This window comes from Mustela nivalis (genome assembly GCF_964662115.1).
Source record: "Mustela nivalis genome assembly, chromosome: X".
Lineage (NCBI taxonomy): Eukaryota > Metazoa > Chordata > Mammalia > Carnivora > Mustelidae > Mustela > Mustela nivalis.
In genome coordinates this window covers 100209612-100229207 of record NC_139040.1, presented here as the reverse complement: position 1 = coordinate 100229207, position 19596 = coordinate 100209612, and the positions used below count along the sequence as shown (strand labels likewise).

At 39.8% G+C, this 19596-nt stretch overlaps 1 protein-coding gene across 1 annotated transcript in view; it reads left to right on the top strand.

Moving 5' to 3' along the window:
* The window catches only part of OTC (ornithine transcarbamylase), a 62726-nt gene extending 43352 nt beyond the window's left edge, over nt 1-19374 (top strand). The window contains exons 6-10 of the mRNA XM_082717904.1: nt 619-741; nt 7273-7326; nt 7407-7556; nt 10057-10194; nt 19205-19374. Coding sequence (XP_082574030.1) covers nt 619-741; nt 7273-7326; nt 7407-7556; nt 10057-10194; nt 19205-19264 — 525 coding nt within the window. The 3' untranslated portion in view covers nt 19265-19374. The remainder of the gene's footprint in view (nt 1-618; nt 742-7272; nt 7327-7406; nt 7557-10056; nt 10195-19204) is intronic.
* The last annotated feature ends 222 nt before the right edge of the window (nt 19375-19596 follow it).

The window sequence follows — 19596 nt, the reverse complement described above, 5'->3', positions numbered from 1 at the left end:
CAAAGAAATTATTTTCCTGATGTTTGTATTTATAATTCCCAGGCATGTGTTTATATTTTGACTACACATCTATATCTGTAAACAACCAAAATATTAATGAGCATGTTTTTGAATTTTATATAAATGCAAACATAGACACCATGTTCCACTGTTCCAGATGCATTGTGTTTCCCCATTCTAATACCAATGAATGTAAGCTCCATAAAGGTAGTGATTATTTTTTTCTCTCCTTTCTTCGTTGTTCTATCTCCAGGACCAAAGAAAGCCTCTGGACATTGATGGCACTCAATTTGTTGAGTGAATGAATGAATGAACGAACGAATGAATGAATCCAACAAAGATTCAGATTTTAAATGTATGAAACTATGAGTCTCTGTATGAGTTCATATGATGTCATGGTTTAAGACATCAAGTCATTTTGCTATTTATTGTGATTGTACATTCATATTATTGAATTGCTCTATATAATGCAAAAACAAAAAACTAGTAGTTTATTCATTCCAACAAAGCTATAAAAAATGAGGTGAAGGCTGACTCTTTCCTTTATTTTAGCTCTAATAATTGTTTCACACAATGGCTTTCCTCCTGGATGTAATCTCCTCCTCCCTTGGCTTTTAGGAACACTATGGCTCTCTGAAAGGCCTTACCCTCAGCTGGATTGGGGATGGGAACAACATTCTGCATTCCATCATGATGAGTGCTGCAAAATTCGGGATGCACCTTCAGGCAGCTACTCCAAAGGTAGGGGAACTTTCTGCCTTGAGACTAAGCCCCTCTTAAATCATCCCAGATACAACTACCAGTGAAAACAAACCAGTCTTCCATTCAAGGAAGGTACAGGTGAGGCCACAAACTTAAGGCTATGTAACTAGCATTACTATTACATTTATGTGGCCTCTTGAGTGCCCATTTCCCATGAAGTCTCTCTTCTGTGTGTCTTTCTTAAAAGCCTCTCTGAATTATCCCTTTGATGGCTCTGAAGCCAGCCATTATGATGACTGGCATCCTTGGGCACCGCTACAACAGAGGCTGAAGAAAGCAATGAAATCCAGACAGTGTAGAATTCCCAAGGCATAGAGAGAATGTCATCGCTTTTCTAATACTGCAGTTTAGTAGAAAAAATGCCAATCTAGCGTGAAGGTCACAGTGATGGCTTCTATACCAGCTTAATATTTCAAACTCAACTCCAGGGGCCCTGCAGCTTTTCGAATCTGAGTCCCACGCGTCTGTGAAAATGTCCCCAATTTACTTCCTACTCTGCTGCTAATCTCACACAGAATGTACAGGAGGCATGACTTCTTTCATAGGTTATTTTCAAAAGTAACACTTTTAGTATGTAAGAAGTTGGTAATAGTTGCTGCCTCTGAGAAGGGGAACTGGGAGGTTCAAGGACAGAGATAGGAGGGACACTTTATTTTCATGGTATATCCTTTTATGTGGTTTGAATTTCTCAACATGTTAATGTTTTACCTACATAATGACATAAATCCATAGATAAACACACCCAAATAAAAAAGTGTAGATGCCTTCAAGAAAAGCCCTATGTTAAGACACTCCCTGCCTCATACAAAATAAATAGGCCTTTTACAGGACAAAAATTAATGTACAAGAGACTCATACAAAAACCAGTACTGAAGAATCCCCACAGAACCTTTTAAATATTCTATCACTGGGGCACCTGGATGGCACAGTGGGTTAAGCCTCTGCCTTTGGCTCAGGTCATGATCTCAAGGTCCTGGGATCAAGCCCCACATGTGGGGGAGGTCTCTGCTCAGCAGGGAGCCTGCTTCCCCCTCACTCTCTGCCTTCCTCTCTGCCTACTTGTGATCTCTGTCTGTCAAATAAATAAATAAAATCTTTTTAAAAATCCCATCACTACTGAATTTGTTTCCCCATTATGTTTCTGATTGGCTAATGATATCCAATCAGGAGTCTCTTTTTTTTAATCGATTTTTTAAAAGATTTATTTATTTATTTGACAGAGAGAGAGAGATCACAAGTAGGTAGAGAGGCAGGCAGAGAGAGGGGGGGAAGCAGGCTCCCTGCTGAGCAGAGAGCCTGATGCAGGGCTCAATCCCAGGACCCTGAGACCATGATCTGAGCCGAAGGCAGAGGCTTAACCCACTGAGCCACCCAGGCACCCCTCCAATCAGGAGTCTTTAAAGGGAAAACTCCCCTAAACAGAGACTGTTTCAGAAACAAAGTGAAAGATAAAATCGGCCCTGTCATTAGAGCAACTATTCACAATTACTGTGGACTAGTGTGTTTCTGACCAGGCATCTGTTTGCTGCTATTTCAGTAGTGAGTGTGAGGGTTCCCTCTAACAAACTAAGACGTCCAGAGGCATCTTAAAATTACTAAGGCCTAAAATTACTCCCTGCTTCTTCTTCTTGAGTTTGAGATGTTTATTTGCCAATCACCAGGAACATGAATTATACAATATGGGTTAATGACTGAATTTCTCTAATAGGAAATTCCCCAGTCCCCCAGGCTTTCATGCACTCTTCATCCCTTCCTGCACCAGTGTCTCGGGCTGAGTTCCCCACAAGGGATTTAGTGAGGATTTGTGTACAGGTATTAAAGGATTACTCCTAAGGAAGACCTGTAGGAGAGTAGGAGAAGGACAGAGAGAGGGAAGAACCTAAGCAAGAGGGCCAGTTAGAGTCACTAACCATCCCGGTTTGCCTCAGACGGAGGGATTTCCAGGGACATCGGACTATCGGTGCTAAAAGTGGGATACTCCCAGTCAAAGGGCATGATTTGGTCACTCTAGTGCCATGTCAGGCATCATCCTACAGAAGGAAGCTACAGCCTGATCCCACAGGTGAGCTCAGAAGCGTAACTTATGCCCCAGAGTTGTCTCAAGCTGAGGCAAGGAAGGTGGGTTTGCTTCCTCTTTTTTTAAGATTTTATTTATTTTAAAGAGAGAGAGAGAGAGAGAGAAAGTGCACAAGTGAGGGGAGGGGCAGAGAGAGAATCCCAAGAGGACTCCGCACTGGGAGCCAATGCGGGGCTCTGTCCCAGGACTCTAAGATCATGAACTGGGCCAAAATCTAAAGTTGGATGCTTAATCAACTGTGTCAGCCACACACCCCAGTAGGTGGGCTTTCATCCTTTGAACAGTCATTGGTCAAAGGCAGCAAGGGGAGGTGGGGTAGTAAATCCCCTGGCACTTTTGGCAGGAAAAGCAGCTGGGTAGCCAGAGGGCTGTCTTCCCAGGAAGAGCTGTAAGTGCTGTTAAAAGCCCATTGAAATGGGGAGAGGGAGCAAAAGCTGTGAAAAGAAATCCTACGATGGCATCTGCATAGAGCACCGGCATTGTCCACTGTCTCCTGCCAAAGAAAAAGAAAACAAAATGCTTTTCGCTAGTGCTCTTGCTGAACCAGTTTGAGTCAATGTGCCATCTGTTATAACAAAGTACCACACACTGGGTGGCTTCAAATGATAGAAATTTATTATTTACAGTTCTGGAGACTAGAATTCCAAAATCAAGATGGCGGCAGGGCCATGCTCTCTCTGAAATCTCTAGGAAAGAATCCTCATCTCTCTCCACAGCCCCAAGCTTCCTGGGCTTGTGGCTGCAACCTTCCAGTCTCGTCCTCCATATTCTTGCCTTTATGTCTCTGTTTCTCTGTAGGAGAACATCAGTCATGTTAAAAGTAGGCCCGCACTGGGGCGCTTGGGTGGCTCAGTGGTTTAAAGCCTCTGCCTTTGGCTCAGGTCATGATCTCAGGGTCCTGGGATCAAGCCCCACATCGGGCTCTCTGCTCAGCAGGGAGCCTCATTCCCCCTCTCTCTCTGCCTGCCTCTCTGCCTACTTGTGATCTCTGTCTGTCAAATAAATAAATAAAATCTTTAAAAAAAAAAAGTAGGCCCATATTAATTAGGTATGACCTCATCTTAACTCCTTACATCTGTCAAGACCCTCCTAGATAAGGTTACATTCTGGGGTTCTGGCTGAAAATGAATTTTGGGAGGATACTCTTCTACGTAATACACTTGCCATAGAAGAAATGGCAGACACAGACAACAGCATGTATTAGAAGCCACCCTATTATAGTAAACTGTGGGGACTCAGAGAGAGAATTCTTTTTTTTTTTTAAAGATTTTATTTATTTGACAGAGAGAAAGAGGTCACAGGTAGGCAGAGAGGCAGGCAGAGAGAGAAAGAGGGGGAAGCAGGCTCCCCGCTGAGCAGAGAGTCTGATGCGGGGCTCAATCCCTGGATCCTAGGATCATGACCTGAGCCGAAGGCAGAGGCTTTAATCCACTGAGCCACCCAGGTGCCCCTCAGAGAGAGAATTCTTACAGCAGATAATTCTCTTTCTTTTAGCATAAATGGAAATGAAGGGTCAGATCCGACTTGTGCTTAAGGTGGTTGTCCTTCACTTTATGGGAAGAGTTAACACACCGTCACCCAAATCTAGTTGGAAGAAAAGCTCTGTATTAATGCAAGCTGTGATTGCTTTTAGTTTTTACAGTGACAACGTTTATTGACAGTAACTGTTCCCTGATAGAAGATGCTCCTGGAGAGGCTTTATTCTGCTGGAAAAAATATAGGATTTAAACATTTTATGGTGTATCAGAGATGTTTTATTACCACCAAAGGGAAAAATTTGAATCTTACAAAGTAATTTCAATATTGTTCTTAGGCAAAAACTCATTTAAATGACAGACAGCATTAAAACTTTGTCAAATCTTGGTGGGAGTGAGAATTTTAAAAAGTCTTTGGGAAAGCGTGATAGTGCAGAAGTTGTTCAGTTAATTTATAAGTAGGCCTATTTCCTTTCAAGATAAAGCTAGGAGATTTATTGTAAATTTAAGAAGCCCTGAAGTCTCCAAGGCCATAATTAATCTATTTCCCCATTCTTCAACTGGGAATAACTTACATGTTCAAGAAAACATAATTTTGTCCTTGATTGTAAAATTGCTCCATAAACTATTGATGGTAATGATTTTAACATTGTTCTAAGTGAATATTTAGACTGAACTGGGTTTGTTAATCACCTTCTTCCTCTGGTTTTAAGATTTATGTAAAAGCCAATGAGTGATTTAGTATTGAAAGCTGAGCTGTGAGTAAAGAATTCCTCTTTGTATTCTCAGTCATGGCCCAGTGCATGCAAGGTTGGGTGATTTTCTAATTTCCAAACCTCTCTGTTGGTTCTCTAAGTACTTATTGATTCCTTCTGTAAGAATGATTATATATAGGGAGTATAAAACCTGCTCTCTAGAGGGAAGGCTAAATTTTCAGGGCAGGAGGCACATGGTGTAATGGCGAAGCCTCTTCATTTATGTTTACTGGTATGAATGGTCACATTAGTTACTAAATTAGCAAAGCTTTATTAATTACCTTCTCCACATCCCGATAAAAGAGCTCTAGAACTTACGGCTATTTGAGGGCGGTCTAAAATGTCTGTGTCACCATCATCAGCGTCACGTGTAGTTTCTTTCAAGAATTTTGTTATGAGAAGGAACTACGGTAGACACTCATGTGCAAATAGACAGTTTCAAAGGAATGAACCTGAACATGCCTGTGACAGGCTGAGGTTCCTAGGAGTAGACTCTGAGACAGAGTTTGGTGTGCAGGATGCTTATTAGGGCACGCCCTTGAGACCAACACCTGTGGAAGGGAAGGGAGGAAAGCAGGAGTGGGCAGAGGAAGAAGCCGAGCTGCACTGCAGGTCGAACAACAGCCTCGTCTGACCTTACAGAGACTTCTAGATCCGAGATGGCCATTTAGAGCTGTTCCAAGTTGGGAGGAAGGAGTCAAGTTTCCAACCCCTTCTGTCAATCAGTCATTGAATGTAGGTCGCCCCAGAAGGGGATGTGACCTTGGATGAGTCAGCTCTCTGCAGCTGAGGCAGTGCCCAGAGAGGGCTGGCAGCTGAAAGCCATCTTCTGGCAGCACGCCCAGCAGCTGGGGGAATAAGTTCTTTATTCATGAAGGGGGGATGTGAGTGGCATATCACAGTGTGTATCACAATGCTCCTCTGAGAATTTCTAAAACCCAACTTATAATAAATGCTAAGAATTCGGGAAAATGAGAAGGATGGAGGAAGGTGAGAATAACTGCGCTGTTTGGACTGACAAGACCTCCATATGGAGGGTCCAGAGGTGAGGCTGGGCTAAAGTCTGACAAAAGAAGAGCTGACATGTTCCAACAAAGACCCCCAGGAGGGGACAGGAGGAGGTGTTCAAGGGTAAAAGGCTGAGATGGCAGAAAGGGGCAAGACATAGTACGGAGATAACAAGAAGATTGCCTTTCCTACAGCAAGATGTTGAGAAGAATTAAGAGAGACAGAAACAGGGAATGTGGGGGTAGGGGGAAGCCTTGATACTCTTAATCAGCTTGGACTTAAGGAACAAGTGGTAAACATTGCAGGCTTCAGAGAAAACAATCCTTGCTGCTGTTGACAGAACAGATTGGAGAGGGAGAGGGGAGGTGCAGGGCTACCTGAGGCATCTGGAATAGCTTGGGGTGGGGGAGGCTTTAGTGCCCTCATATGTCCCCTCACCCAGAGCTGAGACTCGGCCAAGCAAGCGAGGCCCCTCTGGTGTGCCATTTGTGCTCACAAAGACTCCGACAGTTCTGCTTAAACTGTCTCAGCGCCTCGCTTACTTCACCCAAGCCCTGACCCTGCTCTCACCAAATGATCCCAAACAAATATATTTGAGCAAAAGCAGGGTGCTTGTGGTGTAAATGGCATTTCAAAGCACGAGTCCTGCACTCAGAACACTGGCACGTGGCCTGTGCGTATTTAGCTGGGGTGCTTGGGGAAGGTTCTTCTGCGGAGGAGACATTTGAGCTGAGACTTGAAAACGTTAGCCACATGAAGCAAGCGGAGAAAAGCATCCCAGACAAAAACAAAAACAAAAACACAAACAAAACATTGCAAAAAAAAAAAAAAACCCACACAGCTCAAGGAAAGATGGAGACAAAATGGCATCTGCTTGTAGAATTACGTATGTAATCCTCTTAACACTATTAGAGGAAGGAGAAGGGGCCCTACTGAGAGCTGCAAAGCACCACGCCCTGTTTATCTGATAATTAAAGAGGTCAAGGATAATAAGAGAAAGATGGGGCAGCTGGTTACCTTGTTAAATTCCCAAAAGCCCTACGAAGGTTTGGAATTTAGATGTCAATACCATATCCCACTTGAAGCAGCAAAGGGAAGGATAGCGGGCTTGCTATTGAGAGGAAAATAACGCATATATAAGACAGCCTAATACAAAACAATTGCCTAAATAACAGTTGACTTCTTCCCCCTGCAGGGTTATGAGCCAGATCCCAGTGTGACCAAGGTGGCAGAGCAGTATGCCAAGGAGGTATGCTCCTTATATGTAAACTTACAATGGCCTTTCTCTGTCCCATGAACTTGTTTAACAGCCATGCTTGTGTATGCTAGAACGGCACCAAGCTGTCACTGACAAATGATCCATTGGAAGCGGCTCGTGGAGGCAATGTGTTAATTACAGACACGTGGATAAGCATGGGACAAGAAGAGGAGAAGAAAAAGCGGCTCCAGGCTTTCCAAGGTTACCAGGTTACAATGAAGGTACAAAGTGATGCCTCTCTGAAGGTTCATTAATTCCATTCACAAAGGGCCGAACCATCTGATCACTCATTCACTTTAGGGACAGTAGACTGTCCTCTCCTTCCCTATAAAGGACTCGCTGACTGCATCCTCCAGGGATTTCTCTCCTCCTGAAGCTTAGCTATGGATGTTCTTTGGAAAGACTCTTTTGTCCTGGATACAGGCATTTGCACTCAGGCAGAAGAGAGAAGCAAGCTTTTCCCTCTCACAGCGATGGAGGCAGGGAGGCATCAGAATGCTTTGCTATCTATGTGTGTGTCTAGAGACACTGTTACTTCTGTTGCATGCAGTTTCTTCTGATTTCTCCTCTAAGAAAAGCTGCATAATTAGGTTCTTCAGGCTAGTCCTTGCCTCTAGTTGTTCAGGACACTCGAGTCCAGTTTAGCTTTGCTTATGGCTTCCAGGGCATTCCCAGGGGAATCCCATCTACTCTGATGCCTTTCATTAAGATCTGAAGCAAGTCTTCTCAGTGCTGAGCATGCCTCTGAATTGCCTGGAGCTCTTAATACATAGCTGGCAGGACCCCACTCCCCCAGGGTTCTGAATTAGTAGATTAGAGGTGGGACCCAAGAACTGGCATTTATACCAAGTTCCCAGGTGATGCAATGCTGCTGCTCCAGGGTCACACTTTGAGAACTGCTCTTCTGGAAGAATACTCTACCAGGCAAGTATACGTTGGGATTTTGTCAGCAGAGCAGCTAGTCTGTTTTGGTGGAGAAAGAGACTGAGCAAACACAACAGATATTTCATTGATAAAGCAATATGTAAATACTAGCTCCTTATTTATCCATGTGAATAGAATGAAGTTTGGAAAATAAAAAGTGGAAGTGTCTTTCCTATATCCTTTCAACAGTGACTATTCCCAGAGGGAGCCATGCTTCGACAATTTGATGCATCTCTTTGCAGACCTTTTCTGTGTATTTATATATGACTTCATATACACACACACACACAACTATTAATGTCTCGTAAATGGCATATCGGACATATTATTCTGACTTACTTTTCCCACTTAACAAATCTTAGATTTTCTTGTCCATTTATTTAGATATTTTTCATTATTTTAAATGGTTGCATAAAATTCCAAGGTCTGGGGGAACTATGATTTATGTTGATAAATTGGGCTTTTTTAATGATCCCAATTACAAAAAATGCCGTGATGAATATCCTTATACGTATTTCTCTGTGCAAGTATTACTGGAGAATAGATCCATGGAAAAAGAAGTTCTGTGTAAAGTGGTATATACTTTTTAAAATAGGTAAATGCTGCTAAATAGCCATCCAAAAAGAATTGATAATTTCTACTCTCTCCATACTCTTTCTACTCTTAGTTGTTATTTACATTTTTAATTTTTAAAATCTGTATCTCATGCTTTTTAAATTTTGCATTTCCTTGATTACTAATGAAGCTAAACATCGTTTCATGTTTACTGGCCATTTCCATGTGTCTTTTTCTAAAATGCTAGCGTATCCTTTGCCCATTTTCTTTTTTTTTTTTTTTTTTTGCCGCTATTGGTTATAGAAGTTATTTATACATTATGGCTAATCTGTTGGCATATATGTGGAAATACGTTCATGGAGAAATTCTAAATTCCTTGTGGCTTACCTTGTCCTTGCCTTGACCAGCCTGAGGCATTTTTGTGTTGCTAGGACTGCAGGCTTGAAGAACATTCATCACGCTGATGTATGACTGACTTGAATGTTATTCCTTTCCCATGTAACTTTGCCATTATTTTAGAAATTCAGAAGGTTCTGAACCTCGAACAAGTATGGGAAGTAAAAATTTTAGTAAAAGGCAGTAATTTTGAGGTAAGAAATTATGAGGTACTGCAGTTTTGACTCTGTAAGCGAACAATGGAAATGGATGGGAAAATGTAGCTTTCAGAACTTAATGGCTGGAGAAAATCACAACTGTTAGGGACTTTTGCATTAAGAGGGAAACCTCTTGTGTATAGTGCCCATAATCCTGTTTAATGCACTCCTATCTCAGCACACTCTCTTTCAAAAGTGTTTTAATTAGTGACGAGGTATGCTTCAACTGCTAAAAACTGTAACTTGTAGATAAGCTCAAAATGTAACATAACCTCATAAAAGCAACTTTTAAAATATATTGGGGCATAATGGGTCACTTTTGCTATCAGCCACGCATTACATCCATGGAACTCTTTACTGAAATATTCACAATCCCTCTAGACAGAGAACCAGAAAACTGAATTAGTGGTTTAATTTGGAGTAACATTCTCCCAAATTAAAAAAAAAGACTATAAAATTCCAGAAGTTGAAAGTACCATTTATGTTTCCTTTTGGTGCCTTGATTTTAAACCACTGCTCTCCCTCATCATCTCTCAATTTGCATTTGGTCTCTGACTCCACACCATATGTGTGTTTTAATATTGAAGAAGACAAAAGTAATAGCCGTATATACTAGTCAAAACACAGACACATCCTATTTCTTCTTTAGACTGCTAAAGTTGCTGCCTCTGACTGGACATTTTTACACTGCTTGCCCAGAAAGCCAGAAGAAGTGGATGATGAAGTGTTTTATTCTCCACGATCACTAGTATTCCCAGAGGCTGAAAACAGGAAGTGGACAATCATGGTAAGCAAGAAATGGGGAATGGAAGCTAAGAAGAGGTTCTCTGTGTGGTCCTAACTTGGTCATTCATGCCTTTTGGTAAATAGTAAGCAACTGAGATTATCTACCTATATGACTTACTCATAAGGCATCTATTTTTTCCCAGAAAGTTCATAATAGATTATTATTGCTTCTTAGCATTTATATTGTATTTTTAATGGCATAAAATTGATGTCCTTCCAAATATATCTATTTTATTTTATTGCCTTTTTTATTTTTTAAGAAAGAGAGAGAGTGAGAAAGAGTGGGTCGGGGGTGGGGCAGAGGGAGAGGAAGAGAGAATCCCAAGCAGGTCCCATGCCAAGTGTGGAGCCCCAGGTTGGGCTCAGTCTTATGACCCTGAGATCATGACCTGAGCTGAAATCAAGATTTGGGTGCTCATCCGAATGAGCCACCCAGGTGCCCCCAAATATATCTATTTTAATAAAAATTGAGGCTGCTCTTAATCAGCCTGAACACCAGCCACCATTGCCTGCCAACCATTATATTGTATAATTCTTATTTTACAGTCCCCTTGTTAATATTTATAGAGATTCCAAATTCAGTGCCTGGCACAAAATGAGTATTTAAAGAAATCTTATTTCCTTTCTCTTTTCTTCCTTTTATGACTTACCTAGATCATTGTTTTGGTTCTCTACTTGACTTTGGCTCTATAGATATATCTACTTTAGGTACTAAACATTTCCAGAACTGCAACAAAACAAATTTAACAAAATACTTCTCCACTTAACATAAGTTTCATCTTCATCACTGCTATTCTAGGAAATATTAACCTTACATCTGTGTGTTACAATAGTCCAAGCATCACCTTCTTCTTTGAAAAACTGACAATCATGTGTCATAATTTAGTACCACTGTGGGTTTTTTGTTTTTGTTTTTAGTTTTTTAGTTTTTAGTGATTTAACTGATTTCAATTACTGTACCAGCTGGGGTTTTACTAGCAAACAGAGGCCACTCTAGGAAAGATAAAAGGATAATATAAGAATTTATTAAGAGACATTTAGCAGTGCCCAGAATCTCTGGGGAAAGAAGGTGCAGCAAGTCATTCCTGGATACCACATATTCAGAAACAACACACACAGGAAAATCGCCCAACATCGTGGTTTTTTAGTAGCCAAACAGCACTTACACAGCTATGCAAAGCCTGGTACCTAAGACCCCTGAAACTAAATGCCAGATACTCCATTATTGCTGCCCCAGCTGAACCAGATACCCCACATCTTCTTAGACCAGAAGATCTAATCTCTCAGACGATGGCTTTCAATGCACATTGTTCGCTTATGACTCTAAGACTTGAGTACCTACAGTTGAGTGTCATGTCTGCACTGTAGCTTTTGGGAAAAGTAGTTTATAACTTTCAAATTCTGGAGTACAGAAAAATGAGCTGGAAAGGACTCTGGTAATTTTTTTAATCTAATGGGAATTCATTTTATCTAAATGGGAATAGATAGGGTTATTTTATCTAAATGGAAATAGATAGGGTTATTGTGAGCATTAAAATAATACACGTAAGCATTTAGTATGGTGTCTAATACACTGAAAGTATTATGATAATTATTATCACTGACATCTTCTTCATTGTTGACCTAATACAGTGACCAGGGGGGTTTTGAGCTCCACTATGGCTGCTTGAAAGCCAATCATGGTTTCCTTTCCAATGGAAAGTTATATGTCAGGTCTAAATTTGTTATATATAATAGGAGGGATGGTTTTGTTTTTACTGTACCTTCCAGCTGGCCACCTCAGGACACTAGCTTTGGCCAAAATGGCAACTGCCATGTTATCTAGACCAGTGCTTCCAAAGCTTTTTTTAAAATTTTTTTTATTATGTTACATTAGTCACCATACAGTACTTCATTAGTTTTTGATGATGTATTGTTACATGATTCATTGTTTGCATATAACACCCAGTGCCCTACCACCATCTCTCCATACCCTACCTTCCTGAAGTGCCCACTATTAATAGGGGAAAATATATTTCAAAGCAAACAAGAGGCATAGCCATGTTAAAATGAAGGTAGAGCATCTAAAATAGAAAGAATATTGCCTGGGAGTGAGAAGACTTGCACCCTAGATGCATTCTTTATATATTGCATAGTTTATATACTTTTTTTTTTATCTTCAGTTAGCCAGCATATACTTTATATATTTTATATAGTCTTTAATGCTTGTCAACTCTGCCACCTTGGATAAGTATTACCTCCCTGGGTCCTGGTTTCCTCACAGATAAGATCAACAGATCAAACTATACAGATGGCAAATGATTTTTAATCATAGGGCCCTCAGTCTCAGCAACAGGCTACTTAAGTTATCTATGTTCAGAAGGTTCTAAGCCTGCCTGTGGTCTCAGAAATAAAGTGGCATAACTGACTAGTGACACCTGACATGGATTCTGGAAGAGAGGTGGTGACACACATGCTACATTCTTCAATTCTCTGAGTTAGAGACTAGAGGTCCCATTGAGTGAAGTTCATGTTGGCAGTCGTATACTATGCATCTACTGGGTGCTGGTCCCTCTGCCAGGCATTTGGAGATTAAAAAAAAAAGAATAGTATGTAGTCCCCACTTAGCCTGTACAATTCATAGGAATATGATATTTTCAGGGGAGATGAGACCCTAGAGATTGTCTAGTCTAAATTCCTATTTTACATGGAAAGAAATGATTCTTAGGTAACTTATTTAGAATGGCATTTAGGCTCAACACTACTGAGATACATTTCTCTGGGATGTTCTAAAGGCACAATACTTGTTTTCCTCTAGAAATTCCCTAGCCAGTGCAATAGCTACTAGGCACTTGTGGCTATTTCTATTTAAACTAATTAAAATATAATGAAATGTAAGAGTGTATTCCTCAGACATATTAAGCACATTTTAAGTGCTCAATAGCTACACATGGCTGGTGGCTACATTATTTGTATCTGACAGCACAGACATAGAACATTTTGATAATTGCAGAATGTTTTACTGGACAGGACTACTGTCTAGAGAACGATTTCCACACATAATTTCATTTAAAATCAGGATGGAAGAAGAAAAGAAAAATACAATCTAGCCTCAAGTTCTAACATGTCCATAATGACTAATGTCAAATACATAACTAAATAGGGTGTGGCTTGCTCCAAAAGCATATAACATTTTTATTAACATATAATGTATTATTTGCTTCAGGGGTACAGGTCTATGATTCATCAGTCTTACACAATTCACAGGGCTCACCGTAGCACATGCCTTCCCCAGCAAATGCATATTCTTTCAGTACTTAGAGGAGCTTTTCAAGGCCTCCATGTTGGGTGAATTCTAGCCGTGCTCTTTAGAACACTTTAGTCATCATATCATTCTCTCCATAGTGCATAAGGGACAAGCCTTTGGATGACTTTGTTTTATTTTGTTTTTTTATTTTTTTTTTCATTTTTTAAAAATTTATTTTCAGCATAAGAGTATTCATTGTTTTTTGCACCACACCCAGTGCTCCATGCAATCTGTGCCCTAATACCCACCACCTGGTTCCCCCAATCTCCCACCCCCTGCCCCTTCAAAACCCTCAGATTGTTTTTCAGAGTCCATAGTCTCTCATGGTTCACCTCCCCTTCCAATTTCCCTCAACTGCCTTCTCCTCTCCATCTCCCCTTGTCCTCCATGCTATTTGTTATGCTCCACAAATAAGTGAAACCATATGATAATTGACGTTCTCTGCTTGACTTATTTCACTCAGCATAATCTCTTCCAGTCCCATCCATGTTGCTACAAAAGTTGGATAATCATTCTTTCTGATGGAGGCATAATACTCCATAGTGTATATGGACCACATCTTCCTTATCTATTTGTCCGTTGAAGGGCATCTTGGTTCTTTCCACAGTTTGGCGATCGTGGCCATTGCTGCTATAAACAGTGGAGTACAGATGGCCCTTCTTTTCACCACATCTATATCTTTGGGGTAAATACCTAGTAGTGCAATTGTAGGGTCATAGGGAAGCTCTATTTTTAGTTTTTTAGGAATCTCCTCACTGCTCTCCAAAGTGGCTGCACCAAATTGCATTCCCAACAACAGTGTAAGAGGGTTCCCCTTTCTCCACATCCCCTCCAACACATGTTGTTTCCCGTCTTGCTAATTTTGGCCATTCTAACTGGTTTAAGGTGGTATCTCAATGTGGTTTTAATTTGAATCTCCCTGATGGCTAATGATGATGAGCATTTTTTCATGTGTCTGATAGCCTCTTCACTGGAGAAGTGTCTGTTCATACCTTAAAGAACTAGAGAATCAACAACAAACCAATCAACTCCACACATAAGAAGGGAAATTATCAAGATTAGAGCTGAGATCAATGAGGTAGAAACCAGAGATACAGTAGAATGTATCAATGAAACTAGAAGCTGGTTTTTTGAAAGAATCAATAAGATCAATAAACCATTGGCCACACTAATACAAAAGAAAAGAGAGAAAGCCCAAATTCATAAAATTATGAATGAAAAGGGAAAGATCACAACTAACACCAAGGAAGTAGAAACCATCATCAGAAGTTATTATCAACAGTTATATGCCAATAAGCTAAGCAAACTAGATGAAATGGATGCATTCCTGGAAAACTATAAACTCCCAAAATTGAACCAGGAAGAAATTGACAACCTGAATAGACCAATATCTAGTAACGAGATTGAAGCAGGGATCAAAAACCTCCCAAAAAACAAGAGCCCAGGACCTGATGGATTCCCTGGGGAATTTTACCAAACTTTCAAAGAAGAAATAACACCTATTCTCTTGAAGCTGTTTCAAAAAATTGAAGCAGATGGAAAACTTCCAGACTCTTTCAATGAAACCAGCATTACCCTGATCCCCAAACCAGGCAAAGACCCTACCAAAAAGAAGAATTTAAGACCAATATCACTGATGAATATGGATGCTAAGATTCTCAACAAGATCCTAGCAAACAGGATCCAATAGCACATTAAAAAGATTATCCACCATGGTGGGATTCATTCCTGGGCTACAAGGATGGTTCAACATTTGCAAATCAATCAATGTGATAGAACAAATTAATATGAGAAGAGAGAAGAACCACATGGTCCTCTCAATTGATGCAGAAAAAGCATTTGACAAAATCCAGCATCCGTTCCTGATTAAAACGCTTCAAAGTATAGGGATAGAGGAAACATTCCTGAACTTCATAAAATCTACCTATGAAAGACCCACAACAATTATCATCCTCAATGGGAAAAAGCTTGCAGCCTTCCTGTTGAGATCAGGAACATGACAAGGATGCCCACTCTCATCACTCTTATTCAACATAGTATTAGAAGTCCTAGCAACAGCAATCAGACAACAAAGAGAAATAAAAGGTATCCAAACTGGCAATGAAGAAGTCAAACTCTCTCTCTTCACAGATGACATGATTCTTTATATGGAAAACCCAAAAGACTCCACCCCCAAACTACTAGAACTCATACAACAATTTATTTTGTTTTTTAAATATGCCCTCTCCTCCCCACGAAGGTTGCTTTTGTATTTTTCAGTAATTAGGAAGGCTGTAGAACTCATAAAATGTCAGGTACCTTTCTTCCTCTGCCTACAATTTTTACTGTGGACCTGAAGTAACCTAAAGGGACTGCGCAGTAGAGCTGATACTTCAAAGCACTGCTATCAGAATGGTCCTTAGATATGCAACACCACTGCAAATCTAATGCACAGTGTTTTCATACTTTATTTCTCTCCAAATTAGGGGTGACAGATCAAATACAGGATACCCAGTTAAATTGGAATTTTAGCTAAACAACAAATAATTGTTTAGTATAGGTATGTCCCATGCAATATTTGGAACATACTTACAGTTTAAAAAAAAAAAACCCTGTTGCTTTCTTAAATGCCAATTTAACTGTCTGTATTTATTTATTCATTTAACCAAATCTGGCAACTCTACTCCAAGTTGACTTTATAAGACTTAACATTTGAAAATAAATTTGACACTTGCAATGACCATTAACAATAAAAAAAAACTGAAATGTGATCCTAAAAACCCATAAAGAAGCTTAAAATATTTTACCTGGAAGGTGTTCTTATCCTAGAGTTTGGCCTTCCTAGTTTCTTCTTGTCATTCAAATCTCAAATGTTATTCCTTTAACAAGGCCTTCACTGGCCACCCACTCTTTTTTCTTAAATTTTATTTTATTTTTTCAGTGTTCCAAGATTCATTGTTTATGAATCACACCTAGTGCTCCACGTAATACATGCCCTCCTTGATCCCCCAGCAACAGGCTCACCCAACCCCTACCCCCTTTCCCCTCCAAAACCCTCAGTTTGTTTCTCAAAGTCCACAGTCTCTCATGGTTTTTCTCCCTCTACAATTTCCCCCAACTCATTTTTCTTTTCCTTCTCCCAACGACTTCCGTGTTATTCCTTATACCCCACAAGTAAATGAAACTATATGATAATTGACTCTCTCTGCTTGACTTATTTCACTCAGCTTAATCTCCTCCAGTCCCATCCATGTTTATACAAAAGTTGGGTATTCATCCTTTCTGATGCAGGTATAATATTCCATTGTATATATGGACCATATCTTCTTTTTTAATTAATTTTTTTATTTTTTAAAAACATATAATATATTTTTATCCCCAGGGGTACAGGTCTGTGAATCACCACGTTTACACACTTCTCATGGGGGTGAAGGGGGTAGGAGAAGAATAAATGAAACAAGATGGGATTGGGTGGACCATATCTTCTTTATCCATTCATCTGTTGAAGGGCATCTTGGCTCTTTCCACAGTTTGGTGACTGTGGCCATTGCTGCTATGAATATTGGGGTACAGATGGCCCTTCTGTTCACTACATCTGTATCTTTGGGATAAATATCCAGTAGTGCAATTGCAGGATCATAGGGTAGCTCTATTTTTAATTTCTTAAGGAATCTCCACACTGTTTTCCAAAGTGACTGCACAACTTGCATTCCCACCAAGAGTGTAAGAGGGTTCCCCATTCTCCACATCCTCTCCAACACTTGTTGTTTCCTGTACTGTTGATTTTGACCATTCTAACTGGTGTGAGGTGCTATCTCAATATGGTTTAGATTTGGCTCTCCCTGATACTAATGATGATGAAAATTTTTTCATGTGTCTGTTAGCCATTTGTATGTCTTCTTCGGAGAAGTGTCTGTTCATGTCTTCTGCCCATTTTTTTTAATGTGATTACCTGTTTTGTGGGTGTTGAGTTTGAGGAGTTTTTCATAGATCTTGGATATCAGCCCTTTGTCTGTAGTATAATTTTGTGACTATCTTCTCCCATTCCGTGGGCTGCCTCTTTGTTTTGTTAACTATTTCCTTTGCTACCCACTCTTAAAGAGGTTCTTCATCCTCCTTTATCACATTATTTTATTTTTGTTTTATTTTATTTAAATATTTTAAAAATTTATTTATTTGAGAGAGACATAGGGCTCAATCCCAGGACCCCAGGATCATGACCTGAGCCAAAAGCAGACACTTGGTCCACTGAGGCACCCAGGTGCCCCTCCATTTTTTATTTTACTTATTAATGACATTTATCCCGACTTGGTATTTTCCTGTCCCCCTACTATAATGAAAACGCCTTCATAAGAGCATCAATCTTGTCTATAATGCTCTTTGTTATACCTGGAAGGGAGCATGACACCTTATATTTGTGCTCAAAACATTTTTTGTAGCCTACTGGTGATATAGGGTATTGCTTCTAGAATACAGACTTTTTGGAAATTAAGTTAAAATTCTGACTCTCTATGTGATCCTGAGCAAGTCCAGTTTATTCATATGATAATGGAGATAAAAATAGAAATAACTTCATAAGTTTATGAGGATTAAATGAGGTAAGAGTCATCTAAGCGTAATGATTAAGATCTTAGGGACAGGCAGATGCAAATCCATCCCCTACTACTACCACTCAGGAAATACCTACACCTTCCTATCTCTTACCACTTCACACAAGTAGGTAAGAATATGAAGTGGTATGGTGCACATAAAGCACTCAATACAGGGCCGAACACATGGTTACTGTTCAGTAAATACATTCAATGAATACCTATGAATAGAAAACTTGCATTTCTGGTATAGGCTAGGGACACATGTACAGTATGGTCAAAAGGAGACAGTAAGAACATGTAAGGCAGTAAAGCCACCTCCTAAGGGTGAAGTCAGAGAAACCTGAGTCTAAACCCAGTTGTGTACTATCTGCTTTTTCCAGGATCTTCCCATATATAAATGATAGTAACAGAAGTTACCTTAGAAGCTTATTGCATTAAATGAGATAATGGATAGACATTTCTACCTAGCAGCACCTAGCACAGTGCCTGGCAAATATTTCTTAAGTGACCAACATATGATAAGGCATTTAGTTCAGTACACAGTAAGCACTCAGTAAGCATTTGTTGTGGTTGTTTCTGATATTATTACTATTGTCATTATTGTGGAAGCTGGGAAGAGTAAAAGTGCAAATTACCATTTGTGGGTAAATTATAAATATTCCTTCATGAGGACCCAGATTCAGGCAGACACTATTTGTTAGCCCAAATAATTTACTTTTCTTATTCTACATCTGATTGATTCTAAACTTCTCTAGGTTATAAGTGACCAAACCACAGCATAAACATCAGGATGAGAGGGATTATATTTCTCTAAAACCAACCAATACCTAGGTTTCACTTATGACTGGAAAATCCAATAATGGCTACCACCATGGTATCTCATTTTAACTCTCTTATCCACTAGTTCTGGAATGAGGCCTAAGTAAGCATGGCGTTTCTGCATTTATTTGGGTCGGTCTGATCCTTCCAGACCTTCCTCTATCCAAATAAAAATAGATATTAATTTAGAACTGTCCCCTTATCATTTCCTTTGGAAAACACATTTTAACTACAGGCCTTCAAAGCAGCAATCCATTTCCTCTTCCTTAGATCCCTAAGCAGAGTCTTGCTAATATTTGCCCATTTCTTTCTTTCTCTTTGTTGTGTCATCCCAGGCTGTCATGGTGTCCCTGCTGACAGATTATTCACCTCAGCTTCAGAAACCAAAGTTTTGATGCAGTGATGTTTGTCAAGAGAGAAACAATGTTCTTCAGTACCTGAAAAAGTCAACGTATGGAGGAAGGAGAAGAGAATCTAAGAAATAAACAAATCTTGACACACAGTATAGGTGAATGATGTGATACTGCTTTACCATTGTGAAACCTTCCTGAAGGCCTTAATTTAAGCGCCGATGCACTACAATACATGGCTTGACTTGGTTTAAACTCTCTAATGCACAATTTCGAGTTACATTTGGGTATTATATTAATAGTCGTGTACACTTGCTTCAACTAAACATAAAATACTGTGTTCATAATGCATAATGTCTAAGCCATTAAATGTAATC